The following is a 24,436-nucleotide window of genomic DNA, read 5'->3' as shown; positions in this document are numbered from 1 at the left end:
TATATATATATATATATATATATATATATATAAATATATAATATATAATATATATATATATATTATATATATATATATATACATTCACTGTATATTTGTGCACACCAAATAAATATTATTTATTATTCCAGGTCCTCAGAAAAACTGCATTGTTTCATATTTCCTCATTTGCTTGTACATTCTTTTTCCTGTTATGAAAGATCGTTGTCTCTCGTTGCAGCAAGAAGCAACGGGGCTTGTGGGTAGTGTAGTTTTGGGATATATTATATCATATATATTCATTTATATATAATGTATATATTAATTTGTATATACATATATATTAATTTATATATATTATTATTATTTATATATATTATTATATATATATATATAGTATTATTTATTTATATATATATATATATATATATACATATATATATATGTATATATATATATATTATATCGGTAGATTCTCTGACTTGATGTGAAACAAGAAGATATTAAACAAAAAAACGTACCAAACGAAATAAAAAGCTTTATTATTTTTTAATTCCCAGATGCCTTCTTCTCAAGTTTGAATATTTGCTTATTGTTTGTATTCTTGTGAAAGGCATTATTTTCATTTTTTTCTCACATTTTAAAGACTTAATGGACAGAATGAATTGAGGAAGTAAAGTCTTCGCAGTTCACAGAATACGAACGGAAAACAAAAAGAAGGGGAAGAACATGCACCAGATCCCCTCAAAATATTAATAAAATAATAATAAAACAGTGTTTGCCCATCCAATGTCATTTAGCAATATTATTCAAAATAAATGTATGAATTCTCACGTTGTTTTATTTAAAGGACCCAGTGACGGGTCTCCTGCCCGGCAGCGAGGACCAGCCTCACTCCTGGGTCAGGGACAACGTGTACTGCGTGCTGTCCGTGTGGGCCCTCAGTCTCGCCTACAGGAAGAACGCCGACCGGGACGAGGACAAGGCCAAGGCCTACGAGCTGGAGCAGGTGTGTGTGTGTGTGTGTGTGTGTGTGTGTGTGTGTGTGACTATACTCTCTGAACTCCAGCAGCGATGTGAGTAATACTGTTGACATCTTTCTGCAGAGTGTGGTGAAGCTGATGAGAGGCATCCTGCAGGGCATCATGAGGCAGGTATGTGGTCCCAGAGTAATAATACACACTTTACTGTGGTCTCAGAGTAATAGTACACACTTTACTGTGGTCCCAGAGTAATAATACACACTTTACTGTGGTCCCAGAGTAATAATACACACTTTACTGTGGTCCCAGAGTAATAATACACACTTTACTGTGGTCCCAGAGTAATAATACACACTTTACTGTGGTCTCAGAGTAATAATACACACTTTACTGTGGTCTCAGAGTAATAATACACACTTTACTGTGGTCCCAGAGTAATAATACACACTTTACTGTGGTCCCAGAGTAATAATACACACTTTACTGTGGTCCCAGAGTAATAATACACACTTTACTGTGGTCCCAGAGTAATAATACACACTTTACTGTGGTCTCAGAGTAATAATACACACTTTACTGTGGTCTCAGAGTAATAATACACACTTTACTGTGGTCCCAGAGTAATAATACACACTTTACTGTGGTCTCAGAGTAATAATACACACTTTACTGTGGTCCCAGAGTAATAATGCACACTTTACTGTGGTCCCAGAGTAATAATACACACTTTACTGTGGCCTCAGAGTAATAATACACACTTTACTCGTAGCTGGACAAGGTGGAGAAGTTTAAGTACAGCAGAAGTACGTCCGACTCGCTCCACGCCAAGTACAACACCAGGACCTGCGCCCCGGTCGTCGGGGACGACGAGTGGGGTCACCTGCAGGTGGACGCCACCTCGCTCTTCCTCCTCTTCCTCGCCCAGATGACGGCGTCCGGTGAGCACGAAAACCCCCGCGGTCACGTGACCCTCGAGCCCGGGCTCAGCCTCCATCGTTACAGAAGTGTGTGTGTGTGTGTGTGTGTGTGTGTGTGTGTGTGTGTGTGTGTGTGTGTGTGTGTGTGTGTGTGTGTGTGTGTGTGTGTGTGTGTGTGTGTCAGGTCTCCACATCGTCTACACTCAGGATGAAGTGGACGTGGTTCAGAATCTGATGTTCTACATCGAGACGGCCTACAAAGTGGCCGTACGTGAAACCTCAACATTTTTTTAAAATTCCTGATTTCTTTTTTTTTTTTTTTTTAATAATTGACATAATTATTTATGTTTATTAATAATTGTGTCTCTTTTCTCTTTCTTCCTGGTTCCTCTCGCAGGATTATGGGATGTGGGAGAGAGGGGACAAAACCAACCAGGGCATCACTGAGATCAACGCCAGCTCTATAGGCATGGCCAAGGTCAACACACACACACACACACACACACACACACACACACACACTGGTAGATGGAGGAGAAAGTAGCCTCAGAGTGCTGAGTGAGAGCAGAACAGCTGTCGCCGGCGGCCTTTAGGCGGACCTTTAGTTTGACCTTCAGGCTGACCTTTAGTTTGACCTTTAGACGCTCCAAACTGACTCTGGATCAGATGTTAGGACTTTGTCTCGGTGCCGGAAGCGAACACAACGTCGACCAATAAAATCCTGCCGAACCTTCAGTCTCTTTCAAAGGCCGGCCCAAGGGTCATTTTTTTACATATGTATATAAAATATATATAATATATATCTAAAAGAATTCCAAACAGTTACAAATAAATAAATAGAAATGTTAGATTCTTGTGAGGAAGTTCTCTCTGTGCTCGACCCGGCGGCGCCCTTGGCCCGCGGCGGACGGGAGGTATCGTGTTCCCAGGAACGTTGGCTTCTCACTCAGAAATAACACAGTACTGGAAGTACCCAGTGTACACACACACACACACACACACACACACACACACACACACACACACACACACACACACACACACACACGATTTAATTTAAGACTTTGGAAAGAGGCACCCCTGCAGGATGTTCTCCAGTAATTACATGTAGATATTATTTATAGAAGCCAAACACTACTTGGAATCACTTTAAAGTACAAAAGTATTGGCATAGAAATGTACTCAAAGTACTTACAATTAAAGTACTTGTTATGCAGAATAGCTCATTTCAGAATCATATCAATTATGTTATTGGATTATAGTTATTGATGCATTAATGTGTTCATTTGTGGAGATGGTAAAGGTGGAGCTTATTTTAATTACTTCATATATAATGATACATCATCATTTATATTTTGATTCATCATTTTATTAATTAACTAATCAAATAAATGTAAATGAGTAAAAAGTAGCACAACGTTTAAAAAAAGAAGTCAAGAACAAGTACCTCAACATGGCACAAAGTACTTGAGTAGATCGTAGTACTGCGGTCCCGTTCCTGTTGACTGTCGCATGACTGTCACATGACTCGCATGACAGTCACGTGGCAGTCATGTCATGTGATAGTCATGTGATATATCACATGACATGACTGCCACATGACTGTCACATGGCTTGTCACATGACATGACTGTCACATGGCTTGTCACATGACATGACTGTCACATGGCTTGTCACATGACATGACTGTCACATGGCTTGTCACATAGCTTGTCACATGACTGTCATGTGATAGTCATGTGACTGCCACATGACTGTCACGTGACAGTCATGTGACTGCCACATGACTGTCACGCCACATGACTGTCACGTGACATGACTGTCACGTGACATGACTGTCACGTGACATGACTGTCACGTGACATGACTGCCACATGACTGCCACATGACATGACTGTCACGTGACTTTCACATGACATGACTGCCACATGACTGTCACATGACATGACTGCCACATGACTGCCACATGACATGACTGTCACGTGACTTTCACATGACATGACTGCCACATGACTGCCACATGAAATGACTGTCACATGACTGCCGCGTGACTGTCACAGGACATGACTGTCACATGGCTTGTCACATGACATGACTGTCACGTGACTGCTGTGCGTCCTACAGGCGGCTCTGGAGGCTTTGGACGACCTCAACTTGTTCGGAGCGAAAGGAGGACCTGGATCAGTGGTGCACGCTTTGGCGGACGACATCCAGCACTGCCAGGTACGTACACACACACACACACACACACACACACACAAACACACACACACACACACACACACACACACAGTGATTTCACCCCCTCTCTCTCTCCCCTCACAGTCCATCCTCACGTCCATGTTGCCCAGAGCCTCCATGTCTAAAGAGGTGGACGCCGGCGTCCTGGCCATCATCTCATATCCCGCCTTCGCCGTGGACGACATCAGCATCGTCAACGCCACCAAGGAGGAGATCATCTCCAAACTGCAGGTGTGGGACAGCACAAAGGACGTTGGTGTTGTTGTTCGTGGCCGTTTTTTAACGTGACCTCACTGACTTCCTCTCTGCGTCTTCAGGGTCGATACGGCTGCTGCAGGTTCCTCAGGGACGGACACAAAACCCCCAAAGAGGTAAAAAGACGTTCGTTTCCAGAACGTTCTTGTCTGTTTTCCCTCATTAATAGCATTATGAGGTTTGAACTCTCCTCTTTTTCGTCGGCTCCATTGTTTTCAGCGTTCATCGTCTCTTCATCCAGGCATTTAAAGGGCAACTCGGCCATTTTTAAACCATGCTTTTTGTGTCTTAACGTATCGATGGAGAACTGTTATCGTTAATGTGTACGTCCGCTTGAAGTGTTAGTTGTTGACTGACAGGCTCGGTTATTATAAGTGTCTGACATCGTACATCAAACGTCTGTTTATCGGGCGTCTCGCCGCCTCCACCTTGTGGAAACTATCAGATCAGCTGACATCTGACTCACTTTGTGTGATTTCCAGGATCCGAACCGTCTGTACTACGAGTCGGCCGAACTGAAGCTGTTTGAAAACATCGAGTGCGAGTGGCCTCTGTTCTGGACCTACCTCATCCTGGACGGCATCTTCATCAACAGCCCCGAGCAGGTAGGAGCCGCTCCTCCTTTTGGGTCCGCTGTGCACGTTCACCAGGGGCAATGTTCGATGATGCAATGTTGTTGTTGTTGTTGTTTTGGGGATGCAGGTGCAGGAGTACCAGGAGGCTCTGGAGGGCATCCTCATCAAACAGAAAGACGGCCTTCGCCTGGTGCCGGAGCTCTACAGCGTCCCACCGGATAAGGTGACGACCTCGCCGCTTACGCTCCTGGTGCTTCTGACGCGGCCGCTTCAACGGTGTTTTGTTTGTTTGTTTGTTTGTTTGCGCCAACAGGTGGAGGAGGAGTACTTGAACCCCCACTCTGTGGAGAGGGTCCCGCTGGGAAAATGTCCTCTGAAATGGGGACAGTCTCTGTACATCCTGGGGAACCTGCTCTCCGAGGTGAGCCGGGAAAAAACCTCTTTGACGTTTTAATAACTAATAATTATTTTATTTATTTTCAGGCCAGTAATTTCCCTAAAATCTTGTCGACCAACAGAAACAAATCTAACCAAAAACAGAGTTAATAATGGCATCTTTGTAATAATAAGTGATCTAGAAATGTCAGAAAATAGTGACATTTGTTCCTCAGAGTCCAAGTTTTAATGTCTTGTTTTGTCCAAAACTTCAAGATATTCAGTTAAATATTAATCAAACCAGAGAAAAGTGGGAAGTCTCCAGATTTAAGGGACTGGAAAAAGTATTATTTTTGTTTGTGTTTGGAATGAAGAATTATTTTAACGATGAATTGATTCTCAAAGTAGTTGGCGATTATTTTTCAGTTTTTCCGTATTTATCTTAAACTACTATTAGAAAACATATTTGTATTTTTTTCCCCCTCAAAAATATTTATTTTATTTATTTTAATTCATTCTTCCTCTTTTTCTTCAGGGGTTTCTGGCCCCCGGGGAGATCGACCCCCTGAACCGCCGCTTCTCCACCGTGCCCAAGCCTGACGTGGTCGTCCAGGGTGAGGAGGGAGGGACGTCCCACGTTCTTTAAAATGTTTTACCCGCGCTCCTCCTCCTCCAAACCTCCTCTTTGCTCCTCCTCCCTCAGTGTCGTTCCTGGCCGAGTCGGAGGAGATCAAAGAGCTGCTGCTGAAGAACGGCATCGACGTGGAGACGGTCGCCGACATCCACCCCATCCACGTGCAGCCCTCCAGGGTGCTCAGCCACATCTACGCCCGGCTCGGTACGACCCGCAGCGCCTCCTCGTGCACGCGCCTCCTCGTGCACGCTCCTCCTCGTGCGCGCGCTCACCCGCTGTCTTCCCGCTCTGCTGCAGGTCGTAACCCTCGGCTGGGTCTGACGGGGCGGCCCTACAGGAGGATCGGAGTCCTGGGAACCTCCAAGTTCTACACCATCAGGAACACCATCTTCTCCTTCACCCCTCAGGTCACTCATTAAAACATATAACATATGTTTATTCATGGGTTTAGGCTGTTTAATCATGGGTTAGGCTGTTTAATCATGAGTTAGGCTGTTTAATCATGAGTTAGGCTGTTTATTCATTTATTCATGGGTTTAGGCTGTTTATTCATGGGTGTAGGCTGTTTATTCATTTATTCATGGGTTTAGGCTGTTTATTCATGGGTGTAGGCTGTTTATTCATTTAATCATGAGTTTACTTTTTGTTTATTCATGAGTTTAGGCTGTTTATTCATGAGTTTACTTTTTTGTTTATTCATTTGTTTATTCATGAGTTTATTCATTTATTCATGAGTGTAGGCTGTTTATTCATTTATTCATGAGTTTACTTTTTGTTTATTCATGAGTTTAGGCTGTTTATTCATGAGTTTACTTTTTTGTTTATTCATTTGTTTATTCATGAGTTTATTCATTTATTCATGAGTGTAGGCTGTTTATTCATTTATTCATGAGTTTACTTTTTGTTTTTTCATGAGTTTATTCATTTGTTTATTCATGAGTTTATTCATTTATTCATGAGTGTAGGCTGTTTATTCATGAGTTAGACTGTTTATTCATTTATTCATGAGTTTAGGCTGTTTATTCATGAGTTAGACTGTTTATTCATTTATTCATGAGTTAGACTGTTTATTCATTTATTCATGAGTTTACTTTTTGTTTATTCATGAGTTTAGGCTGTTTGTTCATTTATTCATGTGTTAGACTGTCTATTCATTTATTCATGAGTTTAGGCTGTTTATTCATTTATTCATGAGTGTAGGCTGTTTATTCATGAGTTAGACTGTTTATTCATGAGTTTACTTTTTTGTTTATTCATGCGTTAGACGTTTATTCATGAGTTTACTTTTTTGTTTATTCATGAGTTTATGTTTTTGTTTATTCAGTTTAGGCTGTTTATTCATGAGCTTGCATTTTTTTTGTTTATTCATGAGTGTAGGCTGTTTATTCATTTAATCATGAGTTTACTTTTTGTTTATTCATGAGTTTAGGCTGTTTATTCATGAGTTTACTTTTTTGTTTATTCATTTGTTTATTCATGAGTTTATTCATTTATTCATGAGTGTAGGCTGTTTATTCATTTATTCATGAGTTTACTTTTTGTTTTTTCATGAGTTTATTCATTTGTTTATTCATGAGTTTATTCATTTATTCATGAGTGTAGGCTGTTTATTCATGAGTTAGACTGTTTATTCATTTATTCATGAGTTTAGGCTGTTTATTCATGAGTTAGACTGTTTATTCATTTATTCATGAGTTAGACTGTTTATTCATTTATTCATGAGTTTACTTTTTGTTTATTCATGAGTTTAGGCTGTTTGTTCATTTATTCATGTGTTAGACTGTCTATTCATTTATTCATGAGTTTAGGCTGTTTATTCATTTATTCATGAGTGTAGGCTGTTTATTCATGAGTTAGACTGTTTATTCATGAGTTTACTTTTTTGTTTATTCATGCGTTAGACGTTTATTCATGAGTTTACTTTTTTGTTTATTCATGAGTTTATGTTTTTGTTTATTCAGTTTAGGCTGTTTATTCATGAGCTTGCATTTTTTTTGTTTATTCATGAGTTTACGTCACCGCTCAGGTCACTAACTGGCATACACACTATAACTTTTATGCTTATCTTTTACCCTGTATTATTTTATTGTAATTGTAAGGCGACCTTGGGTGCCTTGAAAGGCGTCTCCAAATTTAATGTATTATTATTATTATTATTATTACTAAAACCTATAAACATATAAGATGTATTTTATTCTTTTTAGAATATTTGGAAAGTTACAAAAGTACTGTTATTAAATACAAGTTTGAGGTACTTTACTTTTATTCCACTGGGTTTATTTAATTCCTTCAGAAATAATAACCCAGAATATAAATAAATAGTATGATAAATGATTTTATAGATTATTATTTTAATTTGTTTTTGTTTGTTCTGGTGAAATTCACAAGTTCACCAGCAGAATTTAACGTAAAAGACGAGCGTCGCCTCACATGATTACATGAATGCATTAATATTTATAACCCAGTGATAAATATACTATATTTATATTATTGCATAGTAGTGTTTCGTAGATCCAATCGTTGTACTTTTACTGGTCATCCAGATAACAATACATTTAAACCCTCCAGTTCATCGACCATCAGCAGTTCTACTTGGCGCTGGACAACAAGATGATCGTGGAGATGTTGAGGACGGAGATCGCCTACCTGGCGTCCAGGTGGAGGATGACCGGGAGGCCCACCGTCACTTTCCCCATTTCACAGACCATGCTGAGTGAGAACACACACATACACACACACACACACACACACACACACACACACACAGAATGAACGCGGTCCTCATATTGTTGCCTTTGTGTTTCTCAGCTGAAGACCACACAGACCTGGACCCGGCCGTGTTGGCGACGCTGAGGAAGCTGCAGGACGGATATTATGGAGGAGCGAGGTGAGGAGGAGGAGGAGGAGGAAGAGGAGCAGGAGGTCTAGACGTGAACACACAACACACACACACGGACAGTTTGAGGCTTTTTAGATGCAATGGGAGTATTTTACGGCAAAAAAAACTAATTTGATTTAGTATTTTTCTCCCAGAATTGCAGTTGAGTCTCGATGTGCAAGAAGATCAAATTTACAGGAGAAATAGAAACATGAGAGAAAACACAATATTCTGAGAAAAAAAACTCTTCCAAGATTAAAGATGTTAATTTACCGGATTATCATCAGCAAACGGACTTCTTTCAGAATAAAACAGTTTACTGAGTAGAGGGTTTCCCTTACTGGCGCTCCTCAAAGGTTTCTTTACATTTGGGTTTTATCCCCTCAGTGTTTATCCTGTAAAATCAAAAGTCATCGTGACGTTTGCTCTTTTCCATCTTTCTTGTCTTTTCACGTTCAAAACAATGTCAAGAAATCATTTTTATTTTATTTTATCAGTTTTATCTTCGTACCGCAAACGATTTTTTCGTTTGTTTTCTCTTCTTCATCTTTGACGACGCAGTTCGATGTTCTGTGGAAGATTTAAATGTAAAACATTAAAACACTTTAGAAAGAACAAAACTCTCACAGAAAGATCTCCTCCTCTTCCTCCTCCCCTTCCTTCCTCCTCCCATCCCCTTCTTCCTCCTCCCCTTCCTTCCTCCTCCCATCCCCTTCTTCCTCCTCCTCTCCTCTTCCTCCTCCCATCCCCTTCCTCCCCCTCCCCTTCTTCCTCCTCCTCTCCTCTTCCCCCCCCCCCCTCCTCCTCTTCCCCTCCTCCTCCTCTCCTCTTTCTCCTCTTCCCCCTTCCTCTCCTCCTCCTTCCTCCTCTTCCTCCCCCTCTCCTCCCCTTCGTCCTCCTCCCCTTCATTCCTCCTCCCCCCATTCCTCCTCCTCCTCCTCCTCTTCCTCCCCGTCCCTCCTCCTCCTCTTCCTCTCCTCCCCCCCCCCTCCCCTTCCTCTTCCTCCTCCTCCTCTCCTCTTCACCCTTCCTCTCCTCCTCCTTCCTCCTCTTCCTCCCCCTCTCCTCCCCTTCGTCCTCCTCCCCTTCATTCCTCCTCCCCCCATTCCTCCTCCTCCTCCTATTCCTCCCCCCCCCCCCCCCCCCCCCCTTCTCCTCTTCCTCTCCTCCCCCCCCCTCCCCTTCCTCTTCCTCCTCCTCCTCCTCCTCCAGGATCCAGACGGGGAAGCTGTCGGAGTTCTTGACCACTTCCTGTTTCGCTTACCTGAGCTTCCTGGACGGTAAGGGTTCTGGCAGCATGAGCCGCCGCGACGAAGAGTATGATGATGATGATGATGAGGGTGACGCCGATGGATACGTGCATGAGTTACGTTGTGACGATGGTAAGAAAACAAACAAACAAACAAGATGGATGCATGAGGAGGAACGGTGACGCCAGCGATGGAAGTTTGTTTCCCATCGTTGGCTTGACCTTTCCTCGAGGGATGTACTCCTGAAATACACGACACGCATGTACAAGTACACACAGGTACACGCAGGCAGTAGCTGTGTGTACTGAACCCCGTGGTTAACCCTCAGCTACATCTCTGATCCTGTGCCACCTCCTCCATCCTTTGTTTTTATGTTCCTCCTCCTCGGAGCTTTTGTTTAAGACTTTAAGTGAAACCTTTCAAACTGATCTAGAACCAGCAGATTGTTGCTCGTCTGGTTCGATCGGTCCGACAGGTGAACACAGCGCCGTCTGCAGGTGACTTGTGTTCCATTCATGCCTTTTGACTGTGAACGATGAAGCCTTGATGAAATCTACACAGTTTAAAGTGTATGTTTTTTAATTATGACTTTAAAAAACAACTGCAGCATTCTTTAACAGTTTTAACTGTGAGATTTGAACGGGCTTCTAAATCATTCTGAATGTGTAGCTGGATGCCAGCTGGTATTTAGATGAAGAAACTTTACTTTAGGTTATTTTTATTAATTACATTACAAAATATATATATATTTACATCTTTATTAAAATATATATATATATATATATATATATTTGATTATATTTTATTTATTTTATTTTGTTTTTTTTGTTTTGTTTTTATTTACATTTTTGTATTTACATTTTTATTTTAAAATTATATATTTGATTAATTTTTTTTATTTTTTATTATTTGTTTATTTGTTTAATTATTTATTGTTATTTATTTTATTTACATTTTTATAAAAAATATATATTTTATTACATTTAAATTGTTTGGTTTATATATATTTTTGTAGTGTTTTTTTTTGCAAAAACAGACAAACAGAAACCAAACCAAGCATGAGGTAATAGTACATGGTTACATGAGGTAATAGTACATGGTTACATGAGGTAATAGTACATGGTTACATGAGGTATTAATACATGGTTACATGAGGTATTAATACATGGTTACATGAGGTAATAGTACATAGTTACATGAGGTAATAGTACATGGTTACATGAGGTAATAGTACATGGTTACATGAGGTAATAGTACATGGTTACATGAGGTAATAGTACATGGTTACATGAGGTAATAGTACATGGTTACATGAGGTAATAGTACATGGTTACATGAGGTATTAATACATGGTTACATGAGGTATTAATACATGGTTACATGAGGTAATAGTACATAGTTACATGAGGTAATAGTACATGGTTACATGAGGTAATAGTACATGGTTACATGAGGTAATAGTACATGGTTACATGAGGTAATAGTACATGGTTACATGAGGTAATAGTACATGGTTACATGAGGTATTAATACATGGTTACATGAGGTAATAGTACATGGTTACATGAGGTAATAGTACATGGTTACATGAGGTAATAGTACATGGTTACATGAGGTAATAGTACATGGTTACATGAGGTAATAGTACATGGTTACATGAGGTAATAGTACATAGTTACATGAGGTAATAGTACATGGTTACACGAGGTATTAATACATGGTTACATGAGGTAATAGTACATGGTTACATGAGGTATTAATACATGGTTACATGAGGTAATAGTACATAGTTACATGAGGTAATAGTACATGGTTACATGAGGTAATAGTACATGGTTACATGAGGTAATAGTACATGGTTACATGAGGTAATAGTACATGGTTACATGAGGTAATAGTACATGGTTACATGAGGTAATAGTACATGGTTACATGAGGTAATAGTACATGGTTACATGAGGTAATAGTACATGGTTACATGAGGTAATAGTACATGGTTACATGAGGTAATAGTACATGGTTACATGGGTTCTGTGGGGAAGCTAAATGAAGGTGAGTGGGATTTAAACTCGATGAACCATCTTCCACGCTTCCATTCCTTTTATTTCCCTAAACCTTCGCCTGTCCTGCTCTGCAGAGGCCGACGACCTCGCCCAGTACCTGGACCACCTGTTGGCCCACGCCGCGCCCAAGAAGCCCAAGCAGGCGGCGGGCGGTCTGGGCCGCTTCAAGGCCCTGGCCACCAGGACCAAGGAGATGGTGTCTCTGAGGAACAAGGCCCAGGACCTGGACGTGCACAGTGAGCGGCCGGCGGGCACATGAGCCCTCAGCGTCGTCTCGCAGGTCGCTTCATCCGCTGTTTCCCTTTGTGCAGGCGTCAACATGTACCTGCCCAACAAGCTGTTCCGCTCGCCGCAGCCCTCCCTCAACCTCAACCTCCCAGACTCCTCGGCGCCGCAAGAACCCCGGGTGCGCTCTTTTTTTTTTTTTTTTTTAATTTATTTTGTGGCCTTTTGTATTTTATCGTGTCTCTCCGCCGCTCTAACTTCCCTCCCCGGGTCCTCCAGGCTCCGGAGGCGGCGTCCTCTACAGACGGCGGCATCCCCAAAGACGCCGGCGGCGCCACCGACTACGGCGCCTTGGTGCAGCTGCTGAAGGACACGCAGAGTCTGCAGGCCCAGGCCGACGTGCTCTACGTCCTCTTCAAAGACAAGTGAGGCCTGAGTTATGACTTATGACTCCTTTTGTCAGCTTCAGACGTTGTTATTATTTTAGCTTGTTTCTGTGTGTTCACCACTTCTTCTTTAGTTTATAATATCCACGTCTCTGATTGAAATGTATTGCAATGTTTCAAAACACACCTGCTGTTACCACGCATCGCCACAAGGTGGCGCCAAAGAGAGCAAAACGGAGATCTGCAACATTAAGTGTATTCTAACATAAATACAATGTTTTATGTGTTTTACATATGCATATTTTAATATGTGGTGAAGAGAGCAATACTTTAAGAAGATGAGAACAATGAATGATATGAAACGGCAAAAAAAATAGACTAAAGATTCTTTTAATCAACCCAGAGGAACAACAATAACTTGGTAGTGTACAATATTTGTCATTTCATATCTCGATAACGATATATATATTTTATGTTTTAATTACCACGTGGTAAAGCCTATTTATCTGTACAATGAAGTACCTGGCAAAAGCACTGAGTGTGTTCTCCTTTAATTAAGAACCTCAAGTGAAAATAACAGACAATAAATTCATATTTTCACGCTTGATAATTGAGTGATCATGTGAAATGTGGCGTTAAAACAAAAGCCGCAACCTTCTAATGAACCTTATCCTCGGCGTTATCCGTTCAGACGACGTATCTGCGTCACATCTCTACGTGTGTGAACTGGTTTGAACTGGTTTGGTCTGGTCTGGTTTAGGGGCATGGACTGGGACACACAGCTGCACGGCAAAGGCTCCACGGTGAGGTCGCTGCTGTCCGACCTCTACGAGAAGGCCGGAGAGCTCAAACACTGGAGCCTCATCCGGATGATCTCCGGCATGCTGAGGAAGAAGGTGGAGGAGCTGGACTCGGTACGACACACACACACACACACACACACACAGTCTTTTTAACTTTGCTGTTATCTCAGTCTGAAAAACACGAGTCAAATTCTTTGTTTTGGAAGTTTAATTTTGCGGGGGTGTCTTACGCATGCATTCTCCCTCCTGGCCAGCAGGGGGCGACTTCCTCGGTTTCAAAAAAGCAGCAGATTGTATAGAAAATATTCTGCTTAAATCCGTATTTGTTGGCGTTCAGCCTTTTAAAAAAACACATTTTTGCAAAAAGTAGGTCATTTTTCTTTTTTTTACCAAAAAACACGCTTTTTGGACTGAATTTGCTTCCTAGCATGCCAATGCTTTCCTGGATTGTGTTTATTGTTGCAGATTTCGATGCTTTAGGTCTTAATCTTTCTAAAAAGCTGCACTATTAGTCTGAGGGTTGTTGTTACAGCACCGAACAATACTGTTTTTAAACTCTGGAGCTCTCGAGGACTTCTTTTGATACACCTGGCTCATACTCATGCTGGATGTTCATAGTTATGATCAAAATATCTTTTAAAAGTTTTTTTAGTTTTTTGCAGATATACATTTTTCTCCCAAGACTTTGCTGAACAAATACATATAAATAAACACAAGTATTGGAATTAATTTGGGTTCCTACGACGACTCAAACAGGGAAAAAGAGGCCTAGACCCCCTTGTGTTAAGATGGTTTTAAAGAAAGTAAAATAAAACATATTCTGAATAATTACTTTATTCAAAGTCAACGTTTTTGTTTTGAGGATTTAAAAATAATTCAATACGACAACACTTAAAGCTTCAATAAAAAAAAAAAAATCATCTGCCTCCTGACTTTTAACACATAAAAAGCCCCGCCCCCCCTCATCCCTTCTCTCTCCTGATTGGCTGCCGTCCCCCGTAGGCCTGCTCTGATTTGCTGGCGCACCAGAAGCACCTGACGGTGGGTCTTCCCCCGGAGCCGAGGGAGAAGACCATCTCCGCCCCGATCCCTCCGGACCAGCTGGCCGCGCTCATCGACGAGGCCAGCGGCAACAACATCAGCGTGACCATCCTCACTCAGGTGAGTCGCACACTGCTCCGTCACCTGGGAGGGGGCGTGTCCTCCTCTCTAACTCCTCCCCCCTCCCTCCCTCCCTCCTGCAGGAGATCATGGTGTACCTGGCGATGTGCATCAGGACTCAGCCCAGCCTCTTCAGCGAGATGTTCAGGCTCCGGATCGGTCTCATCATCCAGGTGATGGCCACCGAGCTCGCCCAGTCACTCAACTGCTCAGGTGAGAGGGGAGGAGCAGGTGATGCGAGCGAGTTCCCCAAATGCATTATGGTCCATTTGACTCTAAATGACCATAATTTACGAAATGAACATCATGCTGTATTGAAGAAGACTTGAAACTAGAGATTGAGACATAAACTCATGTTTACAATGTTTACTGAGGGAATACATCAAGAGAAGTAGAGTCATTTATATAGACTTCTATACAACCAGAGGAGTGTCCCCTGGTGGTCAGGAGAGAGAATGCAGCTTTAACACATTAAGCATATACTTCTATACAACCAGAGGAGTCGCCCCCTGGTGGTTAGGAGAGAGAATGCAGCTTTAACACATGAAGCATATACTTCTATACAACCAGAGGAGTCGCCCCCTGGTGGTCAGGAGAGAGAATGCAGATTTAACACATGAAGCATATACTTCTATACAACCAGAGGAGTCGCCCCCTGGTGGTCAGGAGAGAGAATGCAGCTTTAACACATGAAGCATAGACTTCTATACAACCAGAGGAGTCGGCCCTAGTGGTCAGGAGAGAGAATGCAGCTTTAACACATGAAGCATAGACTTCTATACAACCAGAGGAGTCAGCCCCTAGTGGTCAGGAGAGAGAATGCAGCTTTAACACATGAAGCATAGACTTCTATACAACCAGAGGAGTCGCCCCCAGGAGAGAGAATACAGCTTTAAGAAACTTTTATCCTATTGGTTCTTTGTTTTTAACTGTGTGTGTGTGTGTGTGTGTGTGTGTGTGTGTGTGTGTGTGTGTGTGTGTGTGTGTGTGTGTGTGTGTAGGAGAGGAGGCCACAGAGAGTCTGATGAGTCTCGGTCCGTCCGAGCTGAAGAATCTCCTCCATCACATCCTCAGCGGCAAAGAGTTCGGCGTGCAGCGCAGCGGTCGGTCCACCAAATCACCAAATCATCACACAGCCAATCAGATGCTTCGGTTACTGTAAGGTCCCGCCCCCCTCCTTTCCTCTGTCTCCACAGTTAGAGAGCTGGACGTCGGCGTCAGTCTCTCCATCCATCACCTCGGCAACGTGGGCGCCACCAAGAGCGAGCGAGCCGGCATCAGCAAGCTGAAGAGCGACATGAAGATGGTACGACGAGGCTGACGAGCAATTATCTTTCACAGGGGAATATTTTAGGTTTGAAGGAGAAGTCGTGTCGGTGCTGAGCGCCAGCCGGTCTGACGGCATCGGACCTGTTCATGAACGCCGAAGAGGTTGAGGAAGACGAAGGATCTTATTTTTAACAATCTTGTGTTTTTTTTTATTTTTGGCAAACGGACTCTTGTCTCTTCACAGCTGGAGCACAGGTTGTCTTTACCGGATCCCAGTAAGGTGATGATGATGATGATGAGGTGGTAATTCACCTGGCTGATGATGATGATGATGATGAGGGGGACATAATTGTGGAGCTGCATCGGAGGAGAATTGTGGAAAGAAATTAAGACAAATCTGATAATTTGAGGAGGTCGACAGCTTCAATCGGTGTAAATGAATAAGTTGAGTTTTTGTTTTTAATAAATCAGCCGCTTCATGTGCCGCTTGGTTTCTGTGTTGCAGGCGGAGCACAGGTTGTCTCTGACGGACCCATTTAAGGTGACGAAGATTAACTATCGGTTCCTCTTTCTCTCTTTTTTCATCTTCTTCTTCTTCTGCTTCTTTTTCTTCTGCTTCTTTTTCTTCTTCTTCTTCTTCTGCTTCTTTTTCTTCTTCTTCTTCTTCTGCTTCTTTTTCTTCTTCTTCTTCTTCTGCTTCTTTTTCTTCTTCTGCTTCTTTTTCTTCTTCTGCTTCTTTTTCTTCTTCTTCTTCTGCTTCTGCTTCTTTTTCTTCTTCTTCTTCTTCTGCTTCTGCTTCTTTTTCTTTTTCTTCTTCTTCTTCTTCTGCTTCTTTTTCTTCTTCTGCTTCTTTTCTTCTTCTTCTTCTGCTTCTTTTTTGCTTCTTTTTCTTCTTTTTTGCTTCTTTTTCTTCTTCTGCTTCTTTTTCTTCTTCTGCTTCTTTTTCTGCTTCTTTTTCTGCTTCTTCTCCTTCTCCTTCTTCTTCTTCTTCTTCTTCTTCTTCTTCTTCTGCTTCTTTTTCTTCTTCTGCTTCTTTTTCTTCTTCTTTTTCTTCTACTGCTTCTTTTCATCTGCTTCTTTTCTTTTTCTGCGTCTTCTGCTTCTTCTTCTTCTTCTTCTTCTGCTTCTTTTTCTGCTTCTTCTTCTTCTGCTTCTTTTTCTTCTCACTCTTCTTCTGCTTCTTTTCTTCTTCTGCTTCTTCGTCTTCTTCTTCTTCTTCTTCTTCTTCTTCTTCTTCTTCTTCTTCTTCTTAGTGCTGAATTGCACTGAGACAGAACATTACCACCAACATTTAACTGCAATTGTCTTCCGCCAAAAATATCTGACGTTTATTTTTATTTTTTTCCTCACTCGTCGTTCGTATCGCAACGAAATAAAAAGTTACTTTGATTTTACGTTTCCTTCCTTCTGTCTTCCGCCGCCGCCATTTCACACGTGTTGCTGGTCCCGCCCCTTCAGCTCCGGCTCCGAGGTGGCGACCGTCGAGGGGGCGGAGTCTCCAGCGCTCCACTCTTCCCCTTTTTGACCTCTGAGACGGATACAACAGATAGAAGAAGACGACGAATCGACCTTTTTGAGAGTTTCGCGTTCACGACGAACCTTTCCTCCATTTTCTCGCTTCATCACCAGAAAGTCGTACTCGTCTTTTTCCAGAGCTTTCGGCTTCTGTTGAACCCGTTTTCTTGCTGACCGGCGTTCGGAAAAACGAAGCGTGAACCTCAACTTTTGATCCGGCGTTGGCGAGATCGTTTCGTCCTTTTCCGAAATCAGGCCGAAAAGTGCCGAGCTCGGCGTCTTAATGCGGCTTGTTTTTGTCTTTTTGTTTTCGATGATGATGATGATGATGATGGAAGGAGATCTTTTAGCTGTGCATTAAACAAATGGATTCCTGCGAGCTCTGATTTTGGCTTCAGGTTACGACTTTTTGCCGCCGGTTGCCAACAAATACTTCCATTTGATTGTGTTTGCTCTGTTGCAGATGGACAGCAGGTCTCTGACCGGCTCAGTTAAGGTGATGATGATGATTTATTTTTACTGATGCAGAGGGGTGTCAGGTGGTCTTCTTCAGAGCCGATGATGATGAAGTCAGTGGTTAGACTTCATGCAGCCAATTGAAAAAGGCTTGTTATCCCTGAAATGACGTAACAATACTGTACTTTGTGTTTTTTGGGGTATAAACTGGTTTGTTTGAGTGGATTTTAATTTTTTTTCCCAGCTCGACCAATCACTGACCTCCGCCCGCAAGGTGACGGTGACGACGCCATTTAAATGTTGTTTTCTGGGTGTTAATTCATCTGAAATAACGAACATGAGCCTCTAACACGCAGAGCTGCAACTTTAATATCTGTTGTCGATAATGATTCATTGTTTTCAGAGCCGCTACTAATGTTTTCATGATCGATCTGCTGGTTTTTCTTTATTGTTTAAATGTTGTGGTCAATAGTGTCAGAAAATATGTCAAAATATGGTAATTTGTCCAAGCAACAGTCCCAAAACTAAATATATCTAATAGATTTTTGTCTAACGTTTAAGCTAAATATTATTACATTATACATTGTTTAAGTTTTCCAAATGGCCGCCAATTAATTTTCTGTTGGTCGATTAATTCGTAAATTGTGTCATCTGTGTTTTTTTATTAAATTTAGATGGATTAATTGTTTAATATATATTATTTATTTATATTTGTAAATTCCAAAAGTGTCCCGAAAAGTATTTAAAATAATAATAATAAATAGTATTGAGTCTCCGGTCTTTGAAATAGAACCGCTCCATAATGATGATATTTGGTTTATTTAACCGCCATTTTTTGTGTTCTAACCTCATTGCTGTCGTTTTCCATCCTGATTCATGCATGCAGATTTAATTAATTAAATCATGTTTTCATCCACTTCCTGTCTGGTTTCCTGTTCATTCATGTTCTGCATCTTTCTTTTTATTTACTGTGTGTTTCTCTCCTCTTCTTGCTCTCTTTCTGCCTCTCAGGGCGTTCGATCACAGTCGCTGGACGTAGAAACCTTTGAATCTGGGGTAAAGACTTTCGTACTAAATCAGATTTTTTTTCCTGGCATTGGAGTTGGCTAAAACTAGCGCAGTTCAATATGAGACGATGACATCATCATCGAGGTCAGATTTGGAGTCTGCTTGGAGGTTTTTTAAATATGTTTTATCGTTGTTGTTTCTCGCCAATCAGAGGTACCGGATGCAATCCATAGAATCCATGGACATTCCGGAATTCCTGCCGGTCGCCAAGGATACCCGACACGGCCAATGGCTGCGCAGGAGGCGTCTGGACGGAGCGCTGAACCGAGTCCCCGTCGGCTTCTACCAGAAAGTCTGGAGGATCCTGCAGAAGGTTCAGACGAGATTTTACACGATTACTTCCAACTGCCTCTAATTTTGGAGTTAAATAAAATGGCCAATTAGTAACAATTTTAGTGTAATTAAACCTTACGTTCGTTTTGTTGCCTAACCCTAAATGTTGTGTTGTTTTGAGCCCAACTACGATGTTTTTCCTAAACCTAGCCTAAGTACCGTAAAAGTCGGGTTACGAGCCCCTCCTACCTCCGGTCAGTGTCCCCGCTGTAGCAAGCTAGGAGCAGCGCTAGCTAGCGCTAGCAGGAGCCCCAGCTGGCTACAGCGGGGAGCTAACGGGGACACTGCCGCTAGGTAGTAGCGGCTCGTAATCCGACTTTTACGGTAGTTTTGTTGCCTCAACCTAACTTTTAGATTGTTCTCCAAAAAGAGAACCAAAGACGTTATTTCGGCCACATTTCACAGCCACTGGACTCCATTGACAAAAACAGCCATTTCCACTTGTAGAACACGGGAGTCGCCTCGATAGCTAGAATAGTCTGATTGTGTTATTGTGAGACTTTGGGGGATGCTTTAGGGACGGGGCTAAGAGGTGATTGACAGGTCTCTACCAGAGACGTCATCGGTTCCAAAGAGTAATCCAAGATGTCGACCGCAAAATCGTTGAAATCGAGGCTTCAAAACATCCCCAAACCAACGGGTGACGTCACGACGAATCTGTTTTTGTCAAAGGAGTCCGGCGGCGTAGACAGAAAGGCCAATCTGATCCATTCAAATGGTTCTGCGTTGTTTTCCAGTGCCACGGTTTGTCCATCGAAGGGTTCGTCCTCCCTTCGTCGACCACCAGAGAGGTGAGAGATCCGCACGATCCCGTCAAGCATTTACGACGTCCTACTTAGTTCTCGTCCCGTGAAACTCTGGTCCGAACGCTTCCAGATGACGCCGAGAGAGATCAAGTTCTCGGTCCACGTGGAGACGGTCCTGAACCGGGTGCCGCAGCCCGAGTACCGGCAGCTGCTGGTGGAGGCCATCCTGGTGCTCACCATGCTGGCCGACGTGGACATCCCGAGCATCGGCTCCATCATCCACGTGGAGAAGATCGTGCAGCTGGCCAACGACATGTTCCACAAGGACCAGGTGAGCCGGGGGTTCGAATCCCACGCGGATAACCGTTTTTTTTTTGTAGTTTGGCAGTGAAGTACCATAAAATTCGGGTTACAAGCCGCTCCTACCTCCAGTCAGTATGCCCGTTAGCTCCCCGCTCAAAATATAAGCAGGCATACATACAGGCATCTATATAAATGTTTATTCTTTTAAGCAAACTATTGTCTCATTCATTTGTCATTTAAGGTTTACTGTATGCTTTGTATTCTCTTTGTTAGTTTAAATACTACATTTACTCACTTTTTACTGTTTACACCCAGATTTCACAAAATGTTTGGTCATGGAAATCTGGTTAAAAGTCACGGAAAATTCATGGAATTTGGTTTAAAGTCATGGAAAAGTCATGGAAATGTGGTTTAAAGTCATGGAAAAGTCATGGAAATGTAGTTTAAAGTCATGGAAAAGTCATGGAATTTGGTTTAAAGTCATGGAAGTGTGGTTTAAAGTTATGGAAAAGTCATGGAAATGTAGTTTAAAGTCATGGAAGTGTGGTTTAAAGTCATGGAAATGTGGTTTAAAGTCATGGAAAAGTCATGGAAATGTGGTTTAAAGTCATGGAATTTGGTTTAAAGTCATGGAAATGTAGTTTAAAGTCATGGAAAAGTCATGGAAATGTGGTTTAAAGTCATGGAAAAGTCATGGAAATGTGGTTTAAAGTCATGGAAGTGTGGTTTAAAGTCATAGAAAAGTCATGGAAATGTGGTTTAAAGTCATGGAAAAGTCATGGAAATGTGGTTTAAAGTCATGGAATTTGGTTTAAAGTCATGGAAAAGTCATGGAAATGTGGTTTAAAGTCATGGAAAAGTCATGGAATTTGGTTTAAAGTCATGGAAAAGTCATGGAAATGTAGTTTAAAGTCATGGAAGTGTGGTTTAAAGTCATAGAAAAGTCATGGAAATGTAGTTTAAAGTCATGGAAGTGTGGTTTAAAGTCATAGAAAAGTCATGGAAATGTAGTTTAAAGTCATGGAATTTGGTTTAAAGTCATGGAAAAGTCATGGAAATGTAGTTTAAAGTCATGGAAATGTAGTTTAAAGTCATGGCAATGTGGTTTAAAGTCATGGAAAAGTCATGGAATTTGGTTAAAAGTCATGGAAATGTGGTTTAAAGTCATGGAAAAGTCATGGAATTTGGTTTAAAGTCATGGAAGTGTGGTTTAAAGTCATGGAAAAGTCATGAAAATGTGGTTTAAAGTCATGAAAAAGTCATGGAAAAGTAGTTTAAAGTCATGGAAAAGTCATGGAATTTGGTTTAAAGTCATGGAAAAGTCATGGAATTTGGTTTAAAGTCATAGAAAAGTCATGGAAATCCATTGGTCAAAATGTGTATGAACCTCCTCTTCCTCCTCCTCTTCCTCCTCCTCCAGAGGGACCTGGGAGCAGAGGAGCACATGCTGGAGCGCGACCCGTCCACGGGAGTGTGCCGGCTGCTGTACGACAGCGCCCCCAGTGGCCGCTTTGGCAGCATGACCTACCTCACCAAGGCCGTGGCGGCCTACGTGCAGGACTTCCTGCCCGCCGGGTCGTGCGCGGTGCAGTGAGGCGGCGGCGACCCGACAGAGAAAAGGGGGTGAAACCACTCGGTCAAAGAGGTTAAATAGAATACACGTTCACTTTAACATAACAATAACTCAGCGGAACATGGAAACTGTGTAGTAGTTGAGACACAAAGTTACAGGATGGCTCTATTTATAGGAGTTGTGTGCAAAACCGGTGTTTCGGTCATCGGCCTCCCATAGATGCTCTACATAGAAAGCCCCTAAAGCACTGCAGTGGCATCAATGCACATTTGGTGCTCTAGTTATGGACAGATTATGAGTCTTTTTGTTCATTTTGCATGTCTTTGTTGTGTTTTTGCATATATTTTTTTTTGGTGGTTTTACATCTTTGTGGTCTTTTTGTGTCTTTTCTTTGTTGTTCTGCGTCTCCTCGTGGTCTTTTTATGTCTTTTATTGGTTGTTTTTTATCACTTCGTAGACATTTTGCATCCCTTTTCAGTCATTTTACATGCCATTGTAGAGGTTTTGCGTCTCTTTGTTGTCCTTTTACATCTCTTTGTGGTCTTTTCACGTCTCCTTATGGTTGTTTTGTATCACTTTGTGGACATTTTGTGTCTCTTTGTGGTCGTTTTGCATCACTTTGTGGACATTTTGTTTCTCTTTGTGGTCGTTTTGTGTCTCTTTTAGGGTGTTTTGTATCACTTTGTAGGCATTTTGCATGCCTGTTTGGTCATTTTCCATACCATTGTAGAGGTTGTGTGTCTCTTTTGGCTGTTTTGCATCTCATGTGTTCTTTTTGTGTCTCTTTTTCGGTTGTTTTGTGTCTCCTTGTTGTCTTTTTGCGTCTCCTCATGGTCTTTCTGTCTCTTTGTGCTCGTTTTGCATCACTTTGTGGACATTTTGTGTCTCTTTGTGCTCGTTTTGCATCACTTTGTGGACATTTTGTGTCTCTTTGTGCTCGTTTTGCATCACTTTGTGGACATTTTGTGTCTCTTTGTGCTCGTTTTGCATCACTTTGTGGACATTTTGTGTCTCTTTGTGCTCGTTTTGCATCACTTTGTGGACATTTTGTGTCTCTTTGTGATCGTTTTGCATCACTTTGTGGACATTTTCTGTCTCTTTGTGCTCGTTTTGCTTCTCTTTGACTTCCCATCATCAATGGAACAAAAAGGATTAAGTTACTACATTATCAGGCTTCTGATAATTGTTTATTCCATTGTTGGTTTTGGTCTTTTAATGAGATTTGTGTCCACAATAAGAAAAATCTAGAAAACCGCCAGACTTCTCCTTAAAGTAGAGGAAATATTTTAACATTCTGTTTCATAAAATCTGAATAATTATTATTACCTCTCATCAAACATCTCTTTACCTCCAGTCCTGCATGCTGTACGATGCTTAAAATAATATTACATAATCTACTGACTATTTATTTTGCAGCTCTAAAATGATAATTAAAGGAAACTTAAAATGAAAGTGTCTTAACGAGGACGCAGCTCTATTTGGGAGATTTCTTGAATGCCTTAACATTATTGCACTTGAAAAGGTGTGTGTGTGTGTGTGTGTGTGTGTGTGTGTGTGTGTGTGTGTGTGTGTGTAAAACATTGGGAGTGTCGTTTTATTTTTTAACTATGCAAAAATAGCAGACTTAAAGATTGTGTAGAAGCCAACTTATTTTGGAATGCAGTGATTTAAATAAAGGAAATGCCAGAATTCACTGCTTCCATCAGCTAAACTGTAACTTTGAGGGGTTTTTCGTTGTATTGCAGTAAAACTTAAATACATTTACTCATGTTTTCCATGTTTACCTTTCACTGTTGAATGCACAAAGGTTTGAAGGATTCAGTGTCTTGTTCACTAGCAATAACCGGACTGATCGATCAATCATTTTGAGATATTAGAACCAACGATCATGACGTCTCTACAGCGTATGAAAGTCTGAGAAGAGAGGAAGCATTCATGTATCTGCCACTAGACAACCATGAACAACTGTTTTTGAGATTCATTCTGTAATAAAACTGAGCAAACACGTCGTTTCTGAGCAATTTTTTAATTTAATCAAGTCATAACTTAAAGGTGGAATATGTAACTTTTCTGCATTTTTAAATGTCTAAAAAAAGATTTCCACTATATTAAATATTCTGTAATGCCAAATGTTTCCAACAATTTTCAAACCCAGAAACAAATCTATATTTGTATTCAAGGTAAAATATGAAAGCCCATTTTAATAATAATCTTTCGACTTTCTATCTCATAATTTTTTCACTGGCCAACAACATTTAGTTTCCCAAAAGCAGTTAAAAAAAATGCACTTTTTTTAAAATTGTGTTGGTTTTTAAGTGTATATTTTTTTATATATATATGTGTCTATATGTGAGCTTCCGACTACGCCGCTCGCTCTCTTTCGCTCTGCTCGTCCAGAGCTTTCTGTCACCTCACACGGTCTTCATCTGCTGATGGAGATGAGTTTTT

General features: G+C 41.4%; 1 protein-coding gene across 1 annotated transcript in view; it reads left to right on the top strand.

Annotated features, from left to right (window-relative positions):
• Positions 1-22,070, top strand: part of phka1a (phosphorylase kinase, alpha 1a (muscle)) — a gene marked incomplete at its 5' end in the record, with an annotated part of 27,637 nt that extends 5,567 nt beyond the window's left edge. Inside the window, 33 exons of the mRNA XM_079215156.1 lie at positions 830-988; positions 1,086-1,133; positions 1,732-1,900; positions 2,064-2,146; positions 2,277-2,357; positions 4,004-4,102; positions 4,205-4,351; positions 4,438-4,491; positions 4,858-4,980; positions 5,078-5,173; positions 5,264-5,371; positions 5,861-5,939; positions 6,029-6,163; positions 6,257-6,366; positions 8,528-8,672; positions 8,768-8,846; positions 10,050-10,219; positions 12,225-12,386; positions 12,462-12,556; positions 12,655-12,800; positions 13,522-13,675; positions 14,567-14,725; positions 14,809-14,938; positions 15,727-15,828; positions 15,922-16,031; positions 16,239-16,274; positions 16,500-16,535; positions 18,210-18,239; positions 18,977-19,021; positions 19,185-19,346; positions 20,104-20,157; positions 20,243-20,443; positions 21,836-22,070. Coding sequence (XP_079071282.1) covers positions 830-988; positions 1,086-1,133; positions 1,732-1,900; positions 2,064-2,146; positions 2,277-2,357; positions 4,004-4,102; positions 4,205-4,351; positions 4,438-4,491; positions 4,858-4,980; positions 5,078-5,173; positions 5,264-5,371; positions 5,861-5,939; positions 6,029-6,163; positions 6,257-6,366; positions 8,528-8,672; positions 8,768-8,846; positions 10,050-10,219; positions 12,225-12,386; positions 12,462-12,556; positions 12,655-12,800; positions 13,522-13,675; positions 14,567-14,725; positions 14,809-14,938; positions 15,727-15,828; positions 15,922-16,031; positions 16,239-16,274; positions 16,500-16,535; positions 18,210-18,239; positions 18,977-19,021; positions 19,185-19,346; positions 20,104-20,157; positions 20,243-20,443; positions 21,836-22,009 — 3,681 coding nt within the window. The 3' untranslated portion in view covers positions 22,010-22,070. The remainder of the gene's footprint in view (positions 1-829; positions 989-1,085; positions 1,134-1,731; positions 1,901-2,063; positions 2,147-2,276; positions 2,358-4,003; positions 4,103-4,204; positions 4,352-4,437; positions 4,492-4,857; positions 4,981-5,077; positions 5,174-5,263; positions 5,372-5,860; positions 5,940-6,028; positions 6,164-6,256; positions 6,367-8,527; positions 8,673-8,767; positions 8,847-10,049; positions 10,220-12,224; positions 12,387-12,461; positions 12,557-12,654; positions 12,801-13,521; positions 13,676-14,566; positions 14,726-14,808; positions 14,939-15,726; positions 15,829-15,921; positions 16,032-16,238; positions 16,275-16,499; positions 16,536-18,209; positions 18,240-18,976; positions 19,022-19,184; positions 19,347-20,103; positions 20,158-20,242; positions 20,444-21,835) is intronic.
• Positions 22,071-24,436: the final 2,366 nt, after the last annotated feature.

This window comes from Taurulus bubalis (genome assembly GCF_910589615.1).
Source record: "Taurulus bubalis genome assembly, chromosome: 3".
NCBI classification, from domain to species: domain Eukaryota; kingdom Metazoa; phylum Chordata; class Actinopteri; order Perciformes; family Cottidae; genus Taurulus; species Taurulus bubalis.
This window is presented reverse-complemented; position numbering and strand designations above follow the sequence as displayed.